The 18,052-nt window shown below is 45.4% G+C and overlaps 2 protein-coding genes across 5 annotated transcripts; both read left to right on the plus strand.

The window, feature by feature from the left end:
* Positions 1-3,439: 3,439 nt before the first annotated feature.
* On the plus strand, positions 3,440-8,480 carry Osi24 (Protein). Its single transcript, XM_031991610.2, has 4 exons — positions 3,440-4,007; positions 5,915-6,034; positions 6,573-6,865; positions 7,742-8,480. Exons 1-4 carry the CDS (start codon positions 3,440-3,442, stop codon positions 8,162-8,164), a joined length of 1,404 nt encoding a protein of 467 aa, XP_031847470.2. The 3' UTR covers positions 8,165-8,480.
* Positions 8,481-9,458: 978 nt separating this feature from the next.
* Positions 9,459-16,693, plus strand: Osi2 (DUF1676 domain-containing protein Osi2). Of its 4 annotated transcripts, none has more exons than XM_076372967.1 (5): positions 9,459-9,577; positions 14,246-14,385; positions 14,764-15,067; positions 15,674-15,867; positions 15,939-16,693. In XM_076372967.1, exons 2-5 carry the CDS (start codon positions 14,268-14,270, stop codon positions 16,301-16,303), a joined length of 981 nt encoding a protein of 326 aa, XP_076229082.1. In that variant the 5' UTR covers positions 9,459-9,577; positions 14,246-14,267; the 3' UTR covers positions 16,304-16,693. The 4 variants fall into 4 exon arrangements, with proteins under 4 accessions (XP_076229082.1, XP_031847320.1, XP_031847321.1 ...); XM_031991460.2 differs by lacking the exon at positions 9,459-9,577 and adding an exon at positions 13,883-14,031; XM_031991461.2 differs by lacking the exon at positions 9,459-9,577 and adding an exon at positions 13,895-14,105.
* The last annotated feature ends 1,359 nt before the right edge of the window (positions 16,694-18,052 follow it).

An 18,052-nucleotide genomic window follows, 5' to 3' on the forward strand; every position in this document is an offset into this window, starting at 1 on the left:
GGAAGGAGGGCAGCGTTCACGGCGTGACCTTCTTTCGAACGAAAATATATTTTTAGTATGCCTCCGCGCAGCCGAGCGGCATTGACATTGACCGTACGCACGATAACGACGATCGCCCGTGAACCGGAAACGCTGCGCTGTCCAGGTGAATCATTGTTGCACGCCGGTGAACGTGATTTGTCTAAATGCCCGACGTGAAATCGATAGGAACGGTTCTCTGGTAGAATTCTTTCGGAGGAAACCGTTCCATCTTCTTACTAATCAATTTACATCTTCAGTCTTTCAGTTTACGCAGTTGTAATGCTCATTTCCGATGGAAGTGATTCATTACGAATGAGTTTGCATTATATTATAATAAATTCATATATTCGTTATTTAGAATCCCTGAGAATTTTGAATAATGACCTGTTAATCACTCGGCTTATAACGCATGCTACTGTCATTTTACTGTACAATTTCCATCGAAAGAAATCTTCTCACTAATGAATTCAATTTTTCACGTGCGCGTCTGCTATTATTCTACTGCGCTTAACAAACTTTCCTTTCTGTTACGAATAATCTTCAGATCTTTTAGGAACGGTAAGATAAAAATTGGTATTCAACTCACGGGACCGGTCGAATTTTCCCAGGCCCGCGTGAAGCGCGTGCCGGCGACCGGCGATTTCGCGGAATAGACGGGACCGCCTTTGAATTCGGGGCGAGGCAGCGGAGAAATCGCTCGTAAAAGTGTGCGACGCTCGTCGAAATCGTGACGAGTCTGTTCGGACGTCCGCGGGACGCCCATCTGGCTCGTTACCGTTAGCGACGCGATTTTTTCGAGGTATCGGTGACGCGACGCGTCGGGAAACGTTCCTCAGGGCGCGTGGAAAGAAGAAGTCGACGACGGCTGCTTATCGCGGTTGATCTTTGAAGGCACCAATGAAAAATAAAGATGAAACCGGATTAGCAACCCACTTTGGAGACGACGGGAAAAAGATAACCGAGGCAACCTCGTCGGGCTTTTTGTTCGAGACGTTTGATAGGCGTGAAGAGGTCGTAAATCAGATTCTGCCGAGTGCAGCAGAAGCAGAATTCTCACTTGGATCCTTCGATCGGCGTGTCCGACCGAAGTTCGTTATGATTTTGATCGGTCGACAGGTGCCGGCGCAAACGTAAATATTTGCGAAATAATTGAAGTGCACTACCGACGGATCTATTTATTCTATTTTAGACTTAAGAAGCTTCAAGATAATGTTGAAAGTATAACTACTCGATTCTCAGCGATGTACTGTCTTTCATGCGAATTCCGCGAATCGTTTTTGTGAAAAGATCGTTGAAAGGCTTCGACAATTTTTCGAATGATCTTCGATCGGTGTTAGTTAAAATATTAGTTTCAATAACGCGATACAATGTTTGTTTATTCGTAGATTTACGTGTTATTTGTAGCGTTGTCTTGTTTATTTACCTTGCGCGCTGGACTGCGTTCAGTTTCGACAGTTCGGGCCGACGACACCGCTTGACCACGCGTCGAAGTCACCGGAGCGGCGTCAGCACTGGCGTCACGTCCACAGTTTTAACGTGCGGACATTAACCCACACTTTCCACTGTAAACTTCGCCGCCTAATCCTTAATAAATCAACGCACTCGCGCCGGAAACAATCGCCGCGAAACGGTGCGGTGTTCACTATGAAATTTTCGATTTCGATTCAGACTCGCTGTCCACTGGACTTCTGGTTGCGGCGAGAATAGTCAATGTCAACGGTACAGCGAAACACCTTCGCCGACGTCCTTTCTAAATCAGTCGTCGAGAACTAATGGCTCATTACGGGACACCCGCCGCGTGCGTTTTGGTTTCACGATCCTCCTTACGAGCCGTGTCATTGTCTCTAAAGAACCGTCATGTTGCTCTCATGGTCTCACGCGGCGTCTCTGAATAAGGGAACTTGAAATTATCACAAGTGTTTAAAGAAGTGAATGAAGGTGACGTGTCTGTCGTCATTACTGAGTCGAGAATTAAATCTATATGCATTGTAATCAATATACTATGGAAACAATAGAACGCTGTAAGTCATGCATAGAAATTTAAGACGACAGCTTAAATACTTCATTATTCTAAATTGAGCAAAGTATTACAGTTTTATCAATAACGAATTCCCAAATATCGAATAATACCAATGAGAAATTTAAACAATCCCAAATACAAGCACTAAACTCTAACAGAACCCACCGGAAACAATGAAATCAATTCCCAATGAAAGCCCACGCGAAACGTAACGAACACGCATGACATGTCCGTTACAAGGACAATCGGCGCGACGAAACGCAGCATGAGAACCGAGTAAAGCGTCAACGAAAGGAATAAAAGAAAATGGACAACCGCACGTCATCAGCCGAAATTCCAACGGGTGAAATCGGCTGGGTTGTCGTTAGACCCGCGTCGAATTCGATCGGATTCGTAACGGAGGAGGACGTCTCGCCGCGCGGGGACCGTCGAGGGAGAGAGAAAGAGAGAGGCAGACGGTTCGGCGGTAGCGGAACCGGCGAATCAACGAACCTGGAAGAGAGGAAGGTGGAAAGGAACGGACAGAGGGTCGGACAGACGGATGGCCGGGTAACCCAGATCGGATCAGTCCGGTCGATCCGAACCGAGGCTCGCCAGTACCGAGTCGACCGTCGCGCGCACGATCGCGGCGTCCCGATCGTTCCCTTCGAGCAGCGCGATCCGCCTGGAAGCTGAATCACCGTGATCCAGGACCACACCAGAAGCGTCCAGCACCATTCCGGCCGCCTGGAGATCGATCTCCGTCGACGTTGATGTCATCTACGGAGCCCGCCAGTGAGTACACGCATTCCGCTCGCTCGGTAGGAGGATTCGCGCAATCGGTCAAACGGTTAACCGGCTGACTCGCCGTCGCGTTGCTCGATTTGCGAGTCGTCCCGAAGTGTCGCGCGACACGCTGTCCCGGTAGGAGGACTCGCGAGACGTCGGACACGCGACTCGAAAGTCGCCTCGGCTCGCCGGATCCCGTAACCGAGCGAAAAAGAAGACCGCGAAAAAAGGCGCGTCGGTCAGTTGTACCGGTCCACTTGTCCTCGGAACAAGAACGATTCGTTCGACGCCCGTCGAGGAGGGTTCGGGAAACGAGGAGGCAATTAACGACGCCGGCGATCGAATCTTCTCTAGACAATAGGAGTATCGAAGAGGTACAGCGCGAAGAGAGTCAGCTGCGAAGAAGCCGGCGAAAGAGGGCAACTCGATTCGTCTCGGAGCGAGGGAAGGAACGAGTAACGATTTTCTCTCAATTCCAGGGGACGTCGAGCGAGCGCAGCGGACCGAGATGCGGCCGTCTTTCGGCTAGTAAAAGTAGCTAGCCTGGACGAAGATAAAAAGCCTGAGAGGAAGCCGGGGCGGGGGTACCGAGTGACAGGGTCGAGCGTGCGGATTCGAAGGCCGGCCACCATGGACGGATCGAGAGGCGGTTTGCTCCTGGTGATCTTGGCGGTCGCGTGGCTGCAGCCTTCGCTCGGGGTCAAGGACCACGTGGCGAACGAGACCGACCAGGAGGATATCGCCAACGAGGTGTCCTTCATCGGCGACGATTCTTTGGATCATCCGCATAGAATGCCAGGGAAGCCTAGTAAATTCGACTTGAACGTGAACCAGGTGATACAGACGGACGACGAGTCGCAGTATCAGATCGAAGCTAGCCGATTGGAGAACGCCACGGCTTATCCGGCCTCCGATAACTGTCGCAACGATTCCGCTGGCGCTTGCTCATCGAAGACGGATCTGTTGCGGCTGATGGATCAGCTGGTCAGGACGGGAGACGATAGCGCGAACGGTACCGCGGGGATCGCTGGGACCGAGGAGGATTCGGCTCCCGTCGCGAGGAAGGACGAAAAAGGTAACGACCGGCCGGACGCAAGCCTTGTCGATAAATCCCGCCGATACGCCAGGGAACGCGTAGTAAAGATACGCCTGAGCCAGGGCTCGGTGTCCTCTAGAAAAGCTAGAACCTTCTTCAACGGTGAGTCCACGGAACCTCGAGTCACGCTTTCGTAAACTCGCGCCGCGCGCCGCGAGATGCTGAGCCTCTGCGATGTTGCTATGGCCTGGCCCGCCTTCACCGCGCGAGATCCGATCTCAGCTTGTCCGCCGACGTTTCTCACTGTGTATGTGTGTGCGCAAAGGGTGCTCGGGGTATCGTCTTCGGCAGAAAGTATTCGATTGGCAGCTTCGGAGGGTCGCACGGATTTCTGGCTGATTGGAATTCGTCTTCGCGCTGATTCGAGTGGTCCTTAGGGGTCGAGGAGGTATTTGAACAAGTGTCAGGATTCGTCTTTGCTTCGATTAGGAGGATAGAGGAAAAAGTGTTATCCAGCTTTGTTCGCGTCTCCTTAGGAGTTGCGAGGCAATTTTCTCTTAATTGTATTCCTGAACGAAGCAAGGCTCGTGATTGATAGAGAATTGATTTTTGGTGACTACAATCTCTTATGCTCTTGTTCAGTTATTTTCCAACGATCCCTATTGTCACCTTTCGAATGAATGAAACTGTTCTAAAACGTGACACCATTTTTCCTGTAGCGTTTAGAGTCTAAAGTAGTTGAATATTTTATGGATACAGGTATTACCCTATAAATCTTTGAGCGACTATGCTAATGAAGCCGTCGCATAAAGAATCCCAATTGAACACTTTCTGCCGATGATAGCTGGGTCTTGATCGTAGTCCGATACCGGATTTTCCGTGGTGTCGCCGGGAAATCGAAAAGGATCGCCGGATCCTTGAACGGCAGCCGAGAAAGCAGAGGCACGCTTTTGAGTCGACTTTCCCGAAAACAAGAAACACAAGGTAGAGAAGGAAAGGTGGAGAGGAGTGGAAGTGAAAGAGAAAAGTAAACGTACTCGTGTCGAGAGCTAGAACCTGCTTTCTGTCGGTTCGGCGTTTGACGCGCGTCGCTGAAATTCTCGATTCAGGTTCCGCAGGCAGAAGGTTTTTCGTGTACGCGCGTTTAGAAATCCCACTCGAGAGACTACTATAGTCAAGACCCAAATACGCTTTGAAGTTTCAAGCATCATGGCCGATTTTCGTCGTCGATCGGAAGGTTAGGAGCGTTTTACAATTCAGGACAGAGATGTCGGAGAAACCTTTGGACAAACGCTTCGAAACTTCCTGTCGGCGGCGTATACACGGTGGCGAGAGTTTAAATAGGGGATCACTTGTTCGTGGACTTCAGTCTTTCTATTTGCTTAGTACAGAATGAACATCTCAAATTTTCTAAACACTGTAGTTTCAAAACGAGATAATAAAGGAGACCTTGGTTTTCATTGAATTTCGATCTAATTGAAAGTATGAATGAGTATGAAATACAAAAGGATTAGTAATGAATGTATATAAATCGAATTTGATTTTTCGCAAGAGTTCACCCTATTTTCGTTCCCGTTACCGTACGCACACGCAGTTGCATCTAGAATAAGGAACCGGTCACGTAAAAATAGACGGAATCGAACGTCCCGGCACTTAAACGATCGTCGTTGAAGAACGGATGCTTCTCACAGCACTGATTGGCTTGTTGCGTGCGCTAAGAATAATTAATACGGTTGGGTCACCGCTGATTGGCAGATACATTCATTATACGTTCGCCATTTAATCGTTTCTGTTCTTTCTTCCACCATGAAAATCCATCGACAGCGAATTTTGTCGTGGTCCTCGAGTGCTCGGGTGATTCTCAGCGAGCTCGTGGAAACTGGCACTTGAGAGAGAAAGAGAGAGAGAGAGAGAAAGAGAGAGAGATGCGAAAACCAGAGGCGAAATATGCTGACTGCAGCATGGCTTTCAGGACTAACCGCAGGGCTTTAATTCGCTGGTACTTTTGCTTTCAGCCATCTTTCAGGGAAAGAGTACCTTTTTAACAGGATTCGGGCTTGGTTTTCTAGCGTTTGGCCTGAAGAAGCTGCTGCTGCCGCTGATATTCGGCGTGCAGATCATTAAGAGCATTCTGCTCGCACTTTTCCTGCCCAGCATCATCGGCAGTATCGGTAATATACTCGGTAAAGGTACGTTCCCCCTTCTCGTTGCATTTCAATAATTAAAAGTACATTTTCTAACATGTTTCCTTATCGATCGAACACTTGGAATCTTCTTAACGAACAATAACTTTTTAACAAGTTCTGCAAACGAATAAAAATAGTTTCAAGCTTTCGATCGATGATAGTCTGACGATATATAGTTTCGATGTTTCGCAGGATCTATTGTAAAATCGTTACTGCCACGAAATTACTAATACCGTTTATGAGTCGTTATCGTTCAGCGATCATCAGGTAACCTTAGTTTCCAAAATGATGCATGAATTAACTTCACAATCATAATCATTGCACCTGCAAGGTAATCTGACGATTACGTCTACGATAAGCTCCGTTGAAAGGAACAAGGACTGCTCTAATTTCGGTGCACGCGACGTTAGGGAAGATTGAAACGATATTTCCGCTTCGATATTCGACTAAAGTGATCATCGATGTATCATACATGTTTTCTTGGAGTGTTTCACTGCTGTAACCTAATTAGACGCCGTTTAATCGACGCCATTTTCAACAGGTGTCTCGTCGTTCGCGCAATCGGCGCACACCACCGCGCAGCCGGAAGAGAATTTCGAGTTCAAGGACAATTCCGACCTGTACAACGACGACTACTTGACTCGACAGCCGGTCGGCACGCTGCCCGCATCCGCGATGTACGACGAAACGATGATGCAGAAGAATCCGGACATCTCGTCGCGGTACACGTTCGTTAATCCCGGTATGACGCACGCGAACGCGATCTCGGATCGCTATTACACTCGTCACGTGGCCGTGAACGGGCTCTCTTCCAGTAAAAAGCAAGACTTCAAGGTAACATCCTACACTCTGCTACTTTTAATTACTAATTCGTCGCTCGACTTACTTCGGCTCGTAGCGTCGACCATAAAACTATCCACTAGACGCGATAAAACGCCACCCTCTTTCGGGAACTGTAACTCTTGAATAAACAACCAGACGCCCACCTTCGAACAATGCTCCAAACGAGCGAATAAATTTTCAAGTGAACATCTCTCTTCCTTTCTCTATAAATCTGTCGTTGTTTTCTCTATAACCGTAAACACTGGTTGATCAGATACTTTTCTTCAATTAGAACTAGAACCTGTGAAACTTCACACTGACACACATTCCTACTCAAGGAACTAAACTTTTCCTCTTCAACTCCAACACATCAACTACCAACTACTCAACCATCTCAAACCTTCAACCACTTGCGTTGTAAAGAAATTCTGCGAGACACGTTCGACGTGTTCCAGAAGAGAATATAAAGTCGCATCGACTGGTGATCAAATTACACATGTACAAATGCTAAATTTGTCTATTAACCCCTTAACGCACAGTTCTTTTGAAAAAACCGGCCGAAAAGAATCAATTTTGATATACTGCGCTTTTGTTCCATGGAAACAGGCTATATTTTATTCTTGAATAAATAAGTGTTATAGCTTACGATTCTTTTTCTTTGCTTTCACATTGTTATTTTCACGGTTTGGCCTGTTTAGCGCTCGAATTAACTCGAGCGTGCAAGTTAAGGGGTTAATAATCTCGCATATTACGATATTTGTCAAAACGATTTGGTATCGACGTACAACACGTGGCACGTCTTTCCACCGCAAGTGGTTAAATAATCATCATCGACGTTACACGCACCCAAAAGCTACAAAGACACCTTCTGAAAACTGAAACGAACAGGTGTTCCACGAGATCCCGACGAGCTCGCTGATGCTGACGAACTACGACCCGTTCTACTCCCCGCTGTTGTCGCGCCTGGACGCGGTGTTCTCGCGACTGGGCCACACGACGGAGGGTTGCCGGGAGTACACGGTGTGCGCGATGTACCGGAGCCCGGCCAGGTACGCGCCGTACTCGAATCTGGTCTCCGCGCAGCTGTCGAGGGAGCTGAACGAGCTGCGCAGGCCGAGCAGCGACAACCCGGACGTCCTGCGGTTCTTCCGGTACATGAAGGCCGCGAAGGACGGCCAGGACGGCGTGAAATGCGAGGAAGCGTACGCGAACTGCGCCGTCGCCAGGGACGACCAGACTCTCAGGCAGAACCAGGCCATCCTGGCGACCTACCAGGACATCGACAAGCTGGTTCACGCGAGGAACCTGTAAGAAGACGGCTGGGATCCCTCAGGAATCTTCTAACCGGCGTCCAATCGCCGAGAAATCGACTCCAGGACCGAGAAACCCGATCGGAGGACATTCCTCAGAGTCCCAGCTAGACGACGAGCTAATCGCTAGCGACTCCGGTTTGCTCCGTTGATTGCACGCTGGTATGCAGACGAGTACTTCGAAGTGGCGAAAGCCGAGGGTAATTATAGATGGAGAGTCCGCGGAACCGACTGACCCGCCAGGGTTATTTATACGAAGGATCCAGGCGGACCGATTTGGAGACCGATCCGATCGCTCCGGAGATTAGCGCTCTAGAAAGCTGGCAACTCGAGTGTGGACGAACGCGTAATGGGATGCTCGCGAAGATTGCTCGAGTCGCGTGCGCGATTCTCTATTGTTTCCTTGGTCGGGTGGCTGAAATTCTGGATGCTTTCGAATGTTCGCCCTTCCTGCTTGATGAATTTGATGGTCCGTTGGAGAGTCACTTTTCGCGAGTGCGAAGGATTGACCCTTTGCACTCGAGAATATTCTCAACAAACGTTCGTTATTTTCTTTATGAGATATCAATGTTTTACAACTAACAGAGAAATAGTATAAATTAAGCAGAACTATTTTATTTCGATGTTCCATGTGTCGACACATATCAAAGTTGATATTAAATTCTAAAATATTTAATATTATAACTGGTGCAATATTCGAGCCTACAGAGTTCAAAGGGTTAACCCTTTGCACTCGAGAATATTCTCAACAAACGTTCGTTATTTTCTTTATGAGATATCAATATGCTTTACAACTAACATAGAGAAATAGTATAAATTAACTATTTTATTTCGATGTTCCACGATACATTATATCAAATGATATTGAATTCTAAATTTGATCATTTTGTTCAGTCAAATCAAACGGCGATCGAAGGCGCCGCTCGAGTGCGAAGGTTTAAACTTCGACGGATCGATGTTTCATAACGCAGGAACCAAACGACGATCATTCACATTTTATTGTACTATTATACTGTTTCAGAGTGTCTGAATACTATATTCCAATCTTCGACGCGTTAAAAATTCATTAATCAGAGGCGTGGAAGCTTCGCGAGGTGTCCGATCCTTCGAATACTTCGAATGCTCTCCGCAGTTGCCGCGAAGGTATTCGAGCATCCTTCAGTCAGCCACCCGGCGTTCGGATAATTCGAATGTTTCAGTGTTCGCGCGAGAAATATCTCCGCGTCCGCTCGTGCATACCTTCGTGCGTCGACCTATTGTCCGCGATTGCGCGAGAGAATGGTTTCCCGGAGCCGCCGCGGCAATCGGCGTTTGTTCCGCTGCCGGCCGTCATCGGGACAATTAACGCTCCAATCAAAACTGGGGACGCTCGGCGAGACACTGGCGCGAGAGACTACTTCGCGGGATTTTAATAGTGAGAGACGATTACGATTGCACCGGCTGCGGTGATTAACGGTACGCGATATCCAGTTGAACAGTGTGTTATTAAGGACTCGAATGCGGCGGTCGTCGAGCACCGCGACTGCAGTTCGCCCGAATGAAATTCTGGATGCATTGTTGATCGGAAGTATGGGACCATGGCGTATAATTAATGGTGGGTTGAAGCACCGGCGTGTAAAAATTTATGAGGCGCCGTGAAGAGGATTCGGCTTGTTGCGCGGTGCATGGGTATTTATGAGGAAATATACCGCAATTGATTATTAGCTATTCTGAATTCTCAATTGGGGAAATTTTACTTTTTATTCGTCTTTTGTAACTGGTGAATAATGGAGGTTGAGAATGTTAGAATTCGGTATTGTGGAATTTTGGGATTTAATACTCTAATTTTTAGATTACTTTGTTAAATCTATTTTAGAGTCGATACTTTATTAAATCTATTTTAGACTCGATGCGTTTTGTAGATATTCCAAGCTTCGATTTACAAAAGTTAATACACAGTGTGATCAATGAGAAACAGAGTATATAAATGTTAAGATTGAAATGGAATAAAACGATTTAACGAAGGCGTGGAGTAACAGAAATGACAAAGGTTTGAAGTAACTGGTTTCCAATTAGAATTAGCTTTCCAAATCTAGAACTCTCTTGAACACTTTAACGTTAACAATACCGAGTTCAGAAAAGAATGATTAAAATGGTCCCATACTTCTGATCGGTCCAGTAGATTTCAACATTACACCGTCACTCGACGTCACGGAAAATGGACGCGTCGCTACGTCGACGACGCCTCGATTTTCCGGCGCTTGTAGCTCACAGTGATCCACGATTTCGAATCTTGTGAACACTATCGTAGCAAATTCTCGTGACCCGAGGAGCCCGGCTTCGTGACGCTTTCTTAACCCTTAACTACTATAAACATTGAATTACGAATCTGCCGTAGAAGGTTTCACAGACGATTAACCCTTTGCGCTCGGAAGTTTCTCGCTAGAAATATTCGGACATTTTCTGATAAAATATAGACGACATTGTTCGAAACTAATTTAATAATTCACGAATAACTTAAGCAACAGGGCCATTCTATTTAAATATTTCACATTACAAAATGTAATTTCAATTGAAAATACTGTATATTCACATAGTTTTGAAATATTCAAATCAAGCTTCTCAATTTCACGTCTCATTAGCTAGTTTCAAAGAATGTCTCATCGGAAAACATTGAACATTTCTAGTGAAGAACTTTCGACAAAGGGTTAAACGTTAGACTGTAAGTGAAAGGTACGAATGGAGAGGTTATAGGTCACGGAAGAAGGTGAACAGTAGTGAATGAGAATTTAGAGCAGTCCCGTGGACCTTCGATAGTAATTAAGGGTTAAACTCGCGATTCGCGGCTCCGCGGCCTCTAGTTTATTTATTTCGCGGGCGGATGTTAATTTATTAATTAACCGTGTGAGGTGTATGAACGTTCCCGTATAAATTAAATGTTTATTTATTTATTCGACCGGGGTCGGGACGACGACCCGGCGCGGCCCGAGCCGCGTCCATGTACAGTGCGCCAATAAATGCTGTGAATGCGTTACCATCATCGTCATTTCTCTCTTCGGTTAGGTGATCCGGGATACCGGGAACGTTTCGTCACGGTCGGTGTTGTAACTCGGACGGGTTTCGGAGATGTTCCCGGAACTGATTGCGCAAGGAAGGGTTGAACGTCGATTGAACGTGAGAGATGTATAGGGTGTTGCATAAAACGGGCTGGAAACTTGAGAAAATATATCCGAGGAAAATGTTAAACGCAGACAGAACTTCTGACAAACGTGTGTCAAGAAATGAATACTTTCTCGATTGAAACTATTTCTCAATTCTCAACAGTTTCCACTATTGTTTCATTCAAACGATAGAATTCTAATATTAACAGCGAAAGCTTTATACTACTATTAACCGATCAACAATTGCCATTTCTTGCGAAGTCTAATGACGAGCACGAGATAACAAGATGAGTGAAGGCAGATAACCCTTTGCTCTCTTATCTTGCCAGGATCAAACTTTCGCTTCTAGGATGAAATTCTCTGTTGTGAAAGTATTAATTTTCAGCGATAAAACTTTTATCTTTCATCTAACAATAAGCCTACCGAGTGAAATTATCTTGAAATTCTATATTAACTTCAAGGGTCATCTACTGAGACTTTAATTGATTTATAATTCAATTTGCGTAGCGCTGTATTAGTTTTGATAATTCCTCAGAGAAACATCTCTAACAATTGCAAGAACCGAGGATTCGGCAATTTCGACTCGTCTGGTTTACTGTCAATGAACACAGTTTACCAACCCTTTGCACTCGGAAGTATTTCGTTAGAAACACTTAGCATTTTCTAATTAGACAAAAACGATGTTTCTTGAAATGAGTTCAAAGAGAAATCACAGATAATTCACAGGAAATCACAAATTTTCTAATTTTGCTCAAATCAAATGAGAGTCACCTCTAGAGTGCAAAGGGTTAACAGTATTAACTATTTTTTGTCACCACCCTGTATAGAGGACCACCGCGTTAGACTATAGAGAAAACGAAAGGGGCCGATGACGCACGTTCGACCATAGGATTACGAAGGAAAGTCCCAGCGATCTCGTTTCTTCCTCTCGGATCGTCTCTCTTTGTTGGAATCGCGGCCTGTTCCGGTCCTATATCCGGGGACCACTTTCACTTTCGATTTTTAGCTGCCTTTTTCTCCGACGACGACCCACGCGGATCTTCCCCCATACGCTCCGCGCGGGTCCTTTATATAAACGGGACGCGCCGTCGGGTTCACTGTATGTTCGTTTCGTCGGTGTAATTTTCATCGATTCCGAAGTTCCCAGTTGAAAAGGTGAGAATCGTCCGCGTGCCTCGTGCTGGGAGAAACATTTACTCCGCGTGCGGAGTGACCCGGTTAATCGTCCGAGTACTTTCCTTTGGTACTGGCGAAGGTTCTTCAACCCTTTGCGGTCCGAGGTGCTTTTGATTTTTCATTTTAAAGTGGGAGATCTCTCATTCGGTTGGCTAAGTGTTAATATGACGCTCTGTTTATTTATTCAAGAATATTCGGGAGTCGTTGGAATGTTACCTTTAAATGGTACAATTGTGGTACTACAAATAAATATAGAAGAAATTGTTAAAACAAGTAGAGGTTGCTAAGGGTCGACATAGGGTTAAGGGTTAAGATGCACCATGTTTTTGGTGAAATATGGATTTAACGATTCAGAGGTCTTTTGGGGATGTATACTTTTTGTTGGTATCGTGTAGATGTAGTTGATAGGATGGAGTTGGATGCATTGTCTTCAGTTCAGCTGGTTAATTAACTGAAGAAGGAAGTTCATTAAAGATCTTCGAACTGATTGTTTCTGCTTTGTGCTAATGAAGTTAGTGTGGATAGTGTTTCATTCAGGTCATAAATATGCAATTGAATATTGCATATGTAGGTGAAGCAATAGAAGCTTAAATAATACAGATTAGGACTGGGTCTCGGTACATTAATTACTGCAGACAGTGTTCAACACGTCTTGATTCTCTTCAATTATTCAACTACATTGAATTTCATTCTTGATTCCATACATTCTTCTTTCTTCCGTATAACTTCTTCGCCACCTGTCTAGCAATAGAAAAATCGGTAGTTCATCATTCTCTGCAGAATCGCAAACTCGTAGCTTCAATCTAAATCTAATATCAAATTATTTCATCCAACCGTTTCATTATAATCGCAAGTTTATCTCCGTCCACCGCATTAGCTATTATTCGCAATATAAAAATAATATTCGTAACATATTATTAACCTAAAAATAATCTAAGCAAATAATCATCGTCTAATTAAATTACAGTAATTCGATTCGTGTTCAACGTGTTAACACATTCCGTGAAAATTTCGGTTATATCCTACGACTGATGCCTTAAATGAAATCATCAGTAACATTCAAGCTTTCACTGACTTTTCATACCGATATTACTTCTCCACGTTTCTGCCTCGTTTGCCACACATTTCACAGGAAATATTTTAAAAATTAAAAATTAAAAATTCATCGTACCGCAAACGGTACACGCGACACGGAACATGTTAATCAGTTCAAAGTTCAATCAGCGAAGGCCCCAGGAATCACGAAAATTCGTGATCCCTGTTAACCGAGGACGGTGCGTGATCGGCGTAACGAATGTCATGGACGCGCGGCCGGAATACAAGGTTACGGACCCGGTTCCCCTGAACGCCGCTCGCCGATTGGCCCGCCGAGGTAACGGCACTTCGCCGGGGCCCGCAGCGCGGCTACGATCGAAGTGGGCCCGCGGCAGACGCTCGAGTGCTGCCCGTGAATCGCGTCGATCGTTACTTTCTTTTCCCTGTTCCCCGAAATCAGTGAAACGATGCCGTCGACTGCCGCGACCCGGATGCCGATCATTTGACGGAAGATTTGGTAAGGGTCGATTTTCTTCGATTGGTCGTTCCTCGAACGAACGCGCGCAGCTGTTTCTGAACATGTCGGAATAGGTTCGTCGTTTTTCGTTGTTTCTTTGTATTGAAGATCGAGGTATCGATCGATCTACGAGACGGTGCACGTGAGAACGTCTCGTTGGCTAGTAATACGCGACGCACGTGAACTGAGTGTCGATAAGGTGATGTCACTGCAGGTACAACGTCCAGGTGAGCAGCATGCGACTAGTCCCGTTGCTGGTAACCCACGGTCTGGTGCTGTCGTGGATGCTGTTGGTACCGTGCCAGTCGGTTACCTTCGAGGACGGGCCGGCCACCGGCCAATCAGAGGAACGAGGTGAGCGCAGTTTCATTTTATTTCTCTTCTCCTGGGACTCGGAGTCTTCTAGACGAGATAGACCTCGGGTTTGGGGGAAAGTAGGTATGGTTGTTTTTTGTTGGCAGCCTGAGACGAGAAGTTCACTAGATACTCTCTGGAACCGGTTCAAGGAGTGATAACGTTATGGTTGCGTCATCTTGCGTTTGAAGTTCAATGTAATGTGTAGTGTTTTCGAGATAATTAGAATTTTTGTATCATATATTTAACACTGGAACTACTGTAACAGTCGAAATGACTGGTTTCGATTTGTTTGTTTCGCAGTTATTAACTTATAGTGGAAGTATTGATTGTAGGGGGTTGAACGTTACATTGATTATTTTTCACGTTTGCTTTTAGATAACAGTGTGCCAGTGCAACAGGAACAGGTGCCATTCAACAGGACCAGGCAAGGTAAAGGTATCTTCGACTGGATCGGCCTGGGAACGGGACGAAACGTGGATCCTTATGTCGCGAAGACGAATAAGGGCTGCCTGAACGGTGATTTGGCGGAGTGCTTCAAGTCGCAGGCGTTGAGTTACTTTTCTGACTTCTTCGATCACTCTCGCTACGATCTGAATGATTACGTGAAAGTCGTGAGGATGTCGGGGGATGTGGTTCGGGAGGTACATCGTCAACCGTACGAGTATTCGGGGGAAGCAAGGTATAAGAGTTCAATTATTTAGAAGTTCAAATAATTGACTGTCATCGACGATTTGGCTTGAAGACTCCAGTAGATTCAGATTCGCGATCAGACATCGTATTATAAGAACCTAAGGAACTAATCTACTAGTAATTCACGTTTGACGGAGTTTAACCCCCTATGGACCGAAGTTTTTCCGTGACCATAAGAAAATGTGTGCAGTATAAAATTAACAATATATTCATTAGTTTTAATAATTTCATTAAAACGAGTATATCTTGCCATTTTGAAATAACAATAACGAACTTTCACGCCAGAGCGTATAAAAGTTTGTGTTAATTAATTACTGAATTTTACTCGCCACTTTGTTATGGAAAATAAAATAAACCAACGAAATGCCAATATATTGGTATGCGATTTCAAAGTCACACAAGCTTATAGAGGGTTAATTAGAACTTTGTCCGACGCATATTTTCTATTTAGTATTTAATTGATAATCAACGTAATCAATACAAGAAACACCAGAAAAACGAATTCATGATCTATACGATCACTCGATCGTGTAACTTATTACAAGGCGCAGCTAATACAATTATTTCCTCCGATTAATCTTCCTGTCACTTTCAGATCCTCCGACTCAGAATGGGACCAGCTAATGAAGTTCGCCTTAAGGAAAGCGGAGAAGTTCGTGAAAACAGTGGCCATCGAGTTGCACATCCCATCCGAAGAGACCGGCGACAACGAAGTGTACGCTCCTCGATTCTTAGACGAGATCGCTGACGAAATCGACACTCTGGAGAACAAGAAGGACACTCTATTCTGTAAGCTTCTAGCTTCACGCAACGATCTTCTCAATCTTCTCCAGATATCAATCGTGTTTTCCATCTTACAGCACGCCATCAGCTGAAGAAGCTTCTGATACCGATGCTAATCGTTCTGAAGCTGTTCAAGCTGAAATTATTGTTGTTCCTACCTCTGATCCTGGGTCTGGCGTCCTTCAAGAAGTTCCTCGGCTTCCTGGCGATCGTGATACCCGGTCTGATCGGTTTCTTCAAGCTGTACAAGCCGCTCAGCCAGAATTACCACCCCCCTGTCTACAGCCAGAGTGGAATCGGCTATCCTTATTACAAAGAGAACTCGAACAATTACGCGTACGAGCAGGACGCGCATGCTCCTGACTACCAGGGCTACCACAGGGACACCGTGGCCTTCGGCCAGGACCTTGCTTATCGAGGCTACAGAGAGTATCAGTCGTAAAATGATAGTTTCAGACTCTCTATTCTTGAAATTCGTTAGTATTATCAAATAATTGACGTATCAGGGAGCAGATTAGCAGAGTTTGGCTGCCGAAACTCTAAGGAGCAAATGACCCACCATGACTAAAAATAGCATTTTACAACGAGGGAAATTCTTAGCGATTCTCTTTGTACAATAGTAATATTTCTGTATTTTCATCGATCCTCGTATCGACTACGACAGGAGTGTCTGAAGGAGAAATTCAAGGGTTCACGCAGTATTGCCATATGTGAGCAGCGTGTCATTTAAACGTTAGGCATCATTTAGGAGTATTGACTTGTAAATATGATTAAACTTACGGAATTATTTATTACATAGGTCAGTAAGAGATGTGTATTTTATACTTGTGTTAGCGACTAGTAATAAATTCAGTCGATTGACTCAAACCTTCAAGCTTGCTTGATATTACGTTTCCGCACCTGTAACTGATTGAGGTGATCCAAAACAGCACTGCGAATTTGAAGACTTATTACCGAATGATTATCATTTAATACATTTGAATCTCGGATTTTGTTCTCAGCTGAACGGTTATTTTCGACGTCGAGTAATTATAGTCACAATCGTATAATCGTATATAGAGTGCGATATACTGTTGCCATTTTATGGCACTCGTCGAGGTCTGTGAAAACGTCCCGTAAATGGTTCCTCGGCGCGTGACAGAAATATGTGACCTCAGACCATTTTGCTTCCCGATTTCTCAAGTTTCAGCGATCCCCCGGACGATTTCCTCAGCCGGAAGTCCCCGGGAAATGGGGCCATCGGCCCCAACCAGCGTAAACAGATTACCGCCACGCCCTCTTCTTCTTTTATTCGAGCGCGATGCACGGTTTGACCCTGAAATTTAATCTTAATCGACGAGACCTATTACTCCGATCAAATATATCAACATCGAGCGCACGTCTGAGTAACCAGCGAACCGAGAGAGGATTTTTCGTTCCGCCAGCTTGACCACGGGTTCAAAGGCCAACGTCGAGGAAACGTCGACGGATACGGTATCGTCTATTAAATACCGAAGTTGATTGAATAATACCGGGAAATGGAATCACTCTGAATATTAAGAACCGAGACGCACGGTTCGCTGAGTTTAGCGAATCGAATGATCTTTTTACTGCGTAACAGTAGTTAGGGGAGAAAAGTGATCTTGCGATTGGTAACCGTAAAACGGAGAATTCGGAGATTCTATTAATTAATGGAACGGCCACTTATCCCGAATGAATATTGCCGTACGAACGATTAAGGATATTAAGCGACCGTTCGTATCGATCAATCGAAGTTTTGCGTGTTCATTAGCCGATTGTATCCGTATAAATATCTTCCATATTATTCTATCATTACAACTAAAACACTCTAAATTCTAAAAACTATATTTCCCATTTATCACGATAATCATTTAACAATATTCTAATGGTCCAATTGAATTCAACGAGACTTCTTCTCCAACCGCCCGCCGAACCATCCGCGCGATCGCTGCCCGAGCGACAGCAGTCATTCACTGATCGCGCCGCTTTTGTTCCGAACTGTACTTGTTTTCTTCTTCCTTAATGCGACAGCAGCCGGACAAGAGATCCGACGCGATCAAACCGCGCGTGAAAATCTCGTTCCCGGCCCTCCTTCTCTCCGGCGGCGCGTTGAAGAAGGAAAGGTGGACGCGGCAACCGGTTCGATGCGATTCTCACCCGCGATCCAGAGAATCGGATGGAGCGGACCCGT

This window comes from Nomia melanderi, chromosome 13 (assembly GCF_051020985.1).
Source record: "Nomia melanderi isolate GNS246 chromosome 13, iyNomMela1, whole genome shotgun sequence".
In the NCBI taxonomy this organism is placed as follows: domain Eukaryota; kingdom Metazoa; phylum Arthropoda; class Insecta; order Hymenoptera; family Halictidae; genus Nomia; species Nomia melanderi.

Bases quoted from the DNA above. Each gene is read 5' to 3' on its own strand.
- Osi24 (XM_031991610.2), top strand. From the start codon at position 3,440: ATGGACGGATCGAGAGGCGGTTTGCTCCTGGTGATCTTGGCGGTCGCG. The intron at 4,008-5,914 runs GTGAGTCCACGG...TTGGTTTTCTAG, and splicing joins AGCTAGAACCTTCTTCAACG to CGTTTGGCCTGAAGAAGCTG. The intron at 6,866-7,741 runs GTAACATCCTAC...TGAAACGAACAG, and splicing joins GTAAAAAGCAAGACTTCAAG to GTGTTCCACGAGATCCCGAC.
- Osi2 (XM_076372967.1), top strand. From the start codon at position 14,268: ATGCGACTAGTCCCGTTGCTGGTAACCCACGGTCTGGTGCTGTCGTGG. The intron at 14,386-14,763 runs GTGAGCGCAGTT...GTTTGCTTTTAG, and splicing joins CGGCCAATCAGAGGAACGAG to ATAACAGTGTGCCAGTGCAA. The intron at 15,068-15,673 runs GTATAAGAGTTC...TGTCACTTTCAG, and splicing joins GAGTATTCGGGGGAAGCAAG to ATCCTCCGACTCAGAATGGG.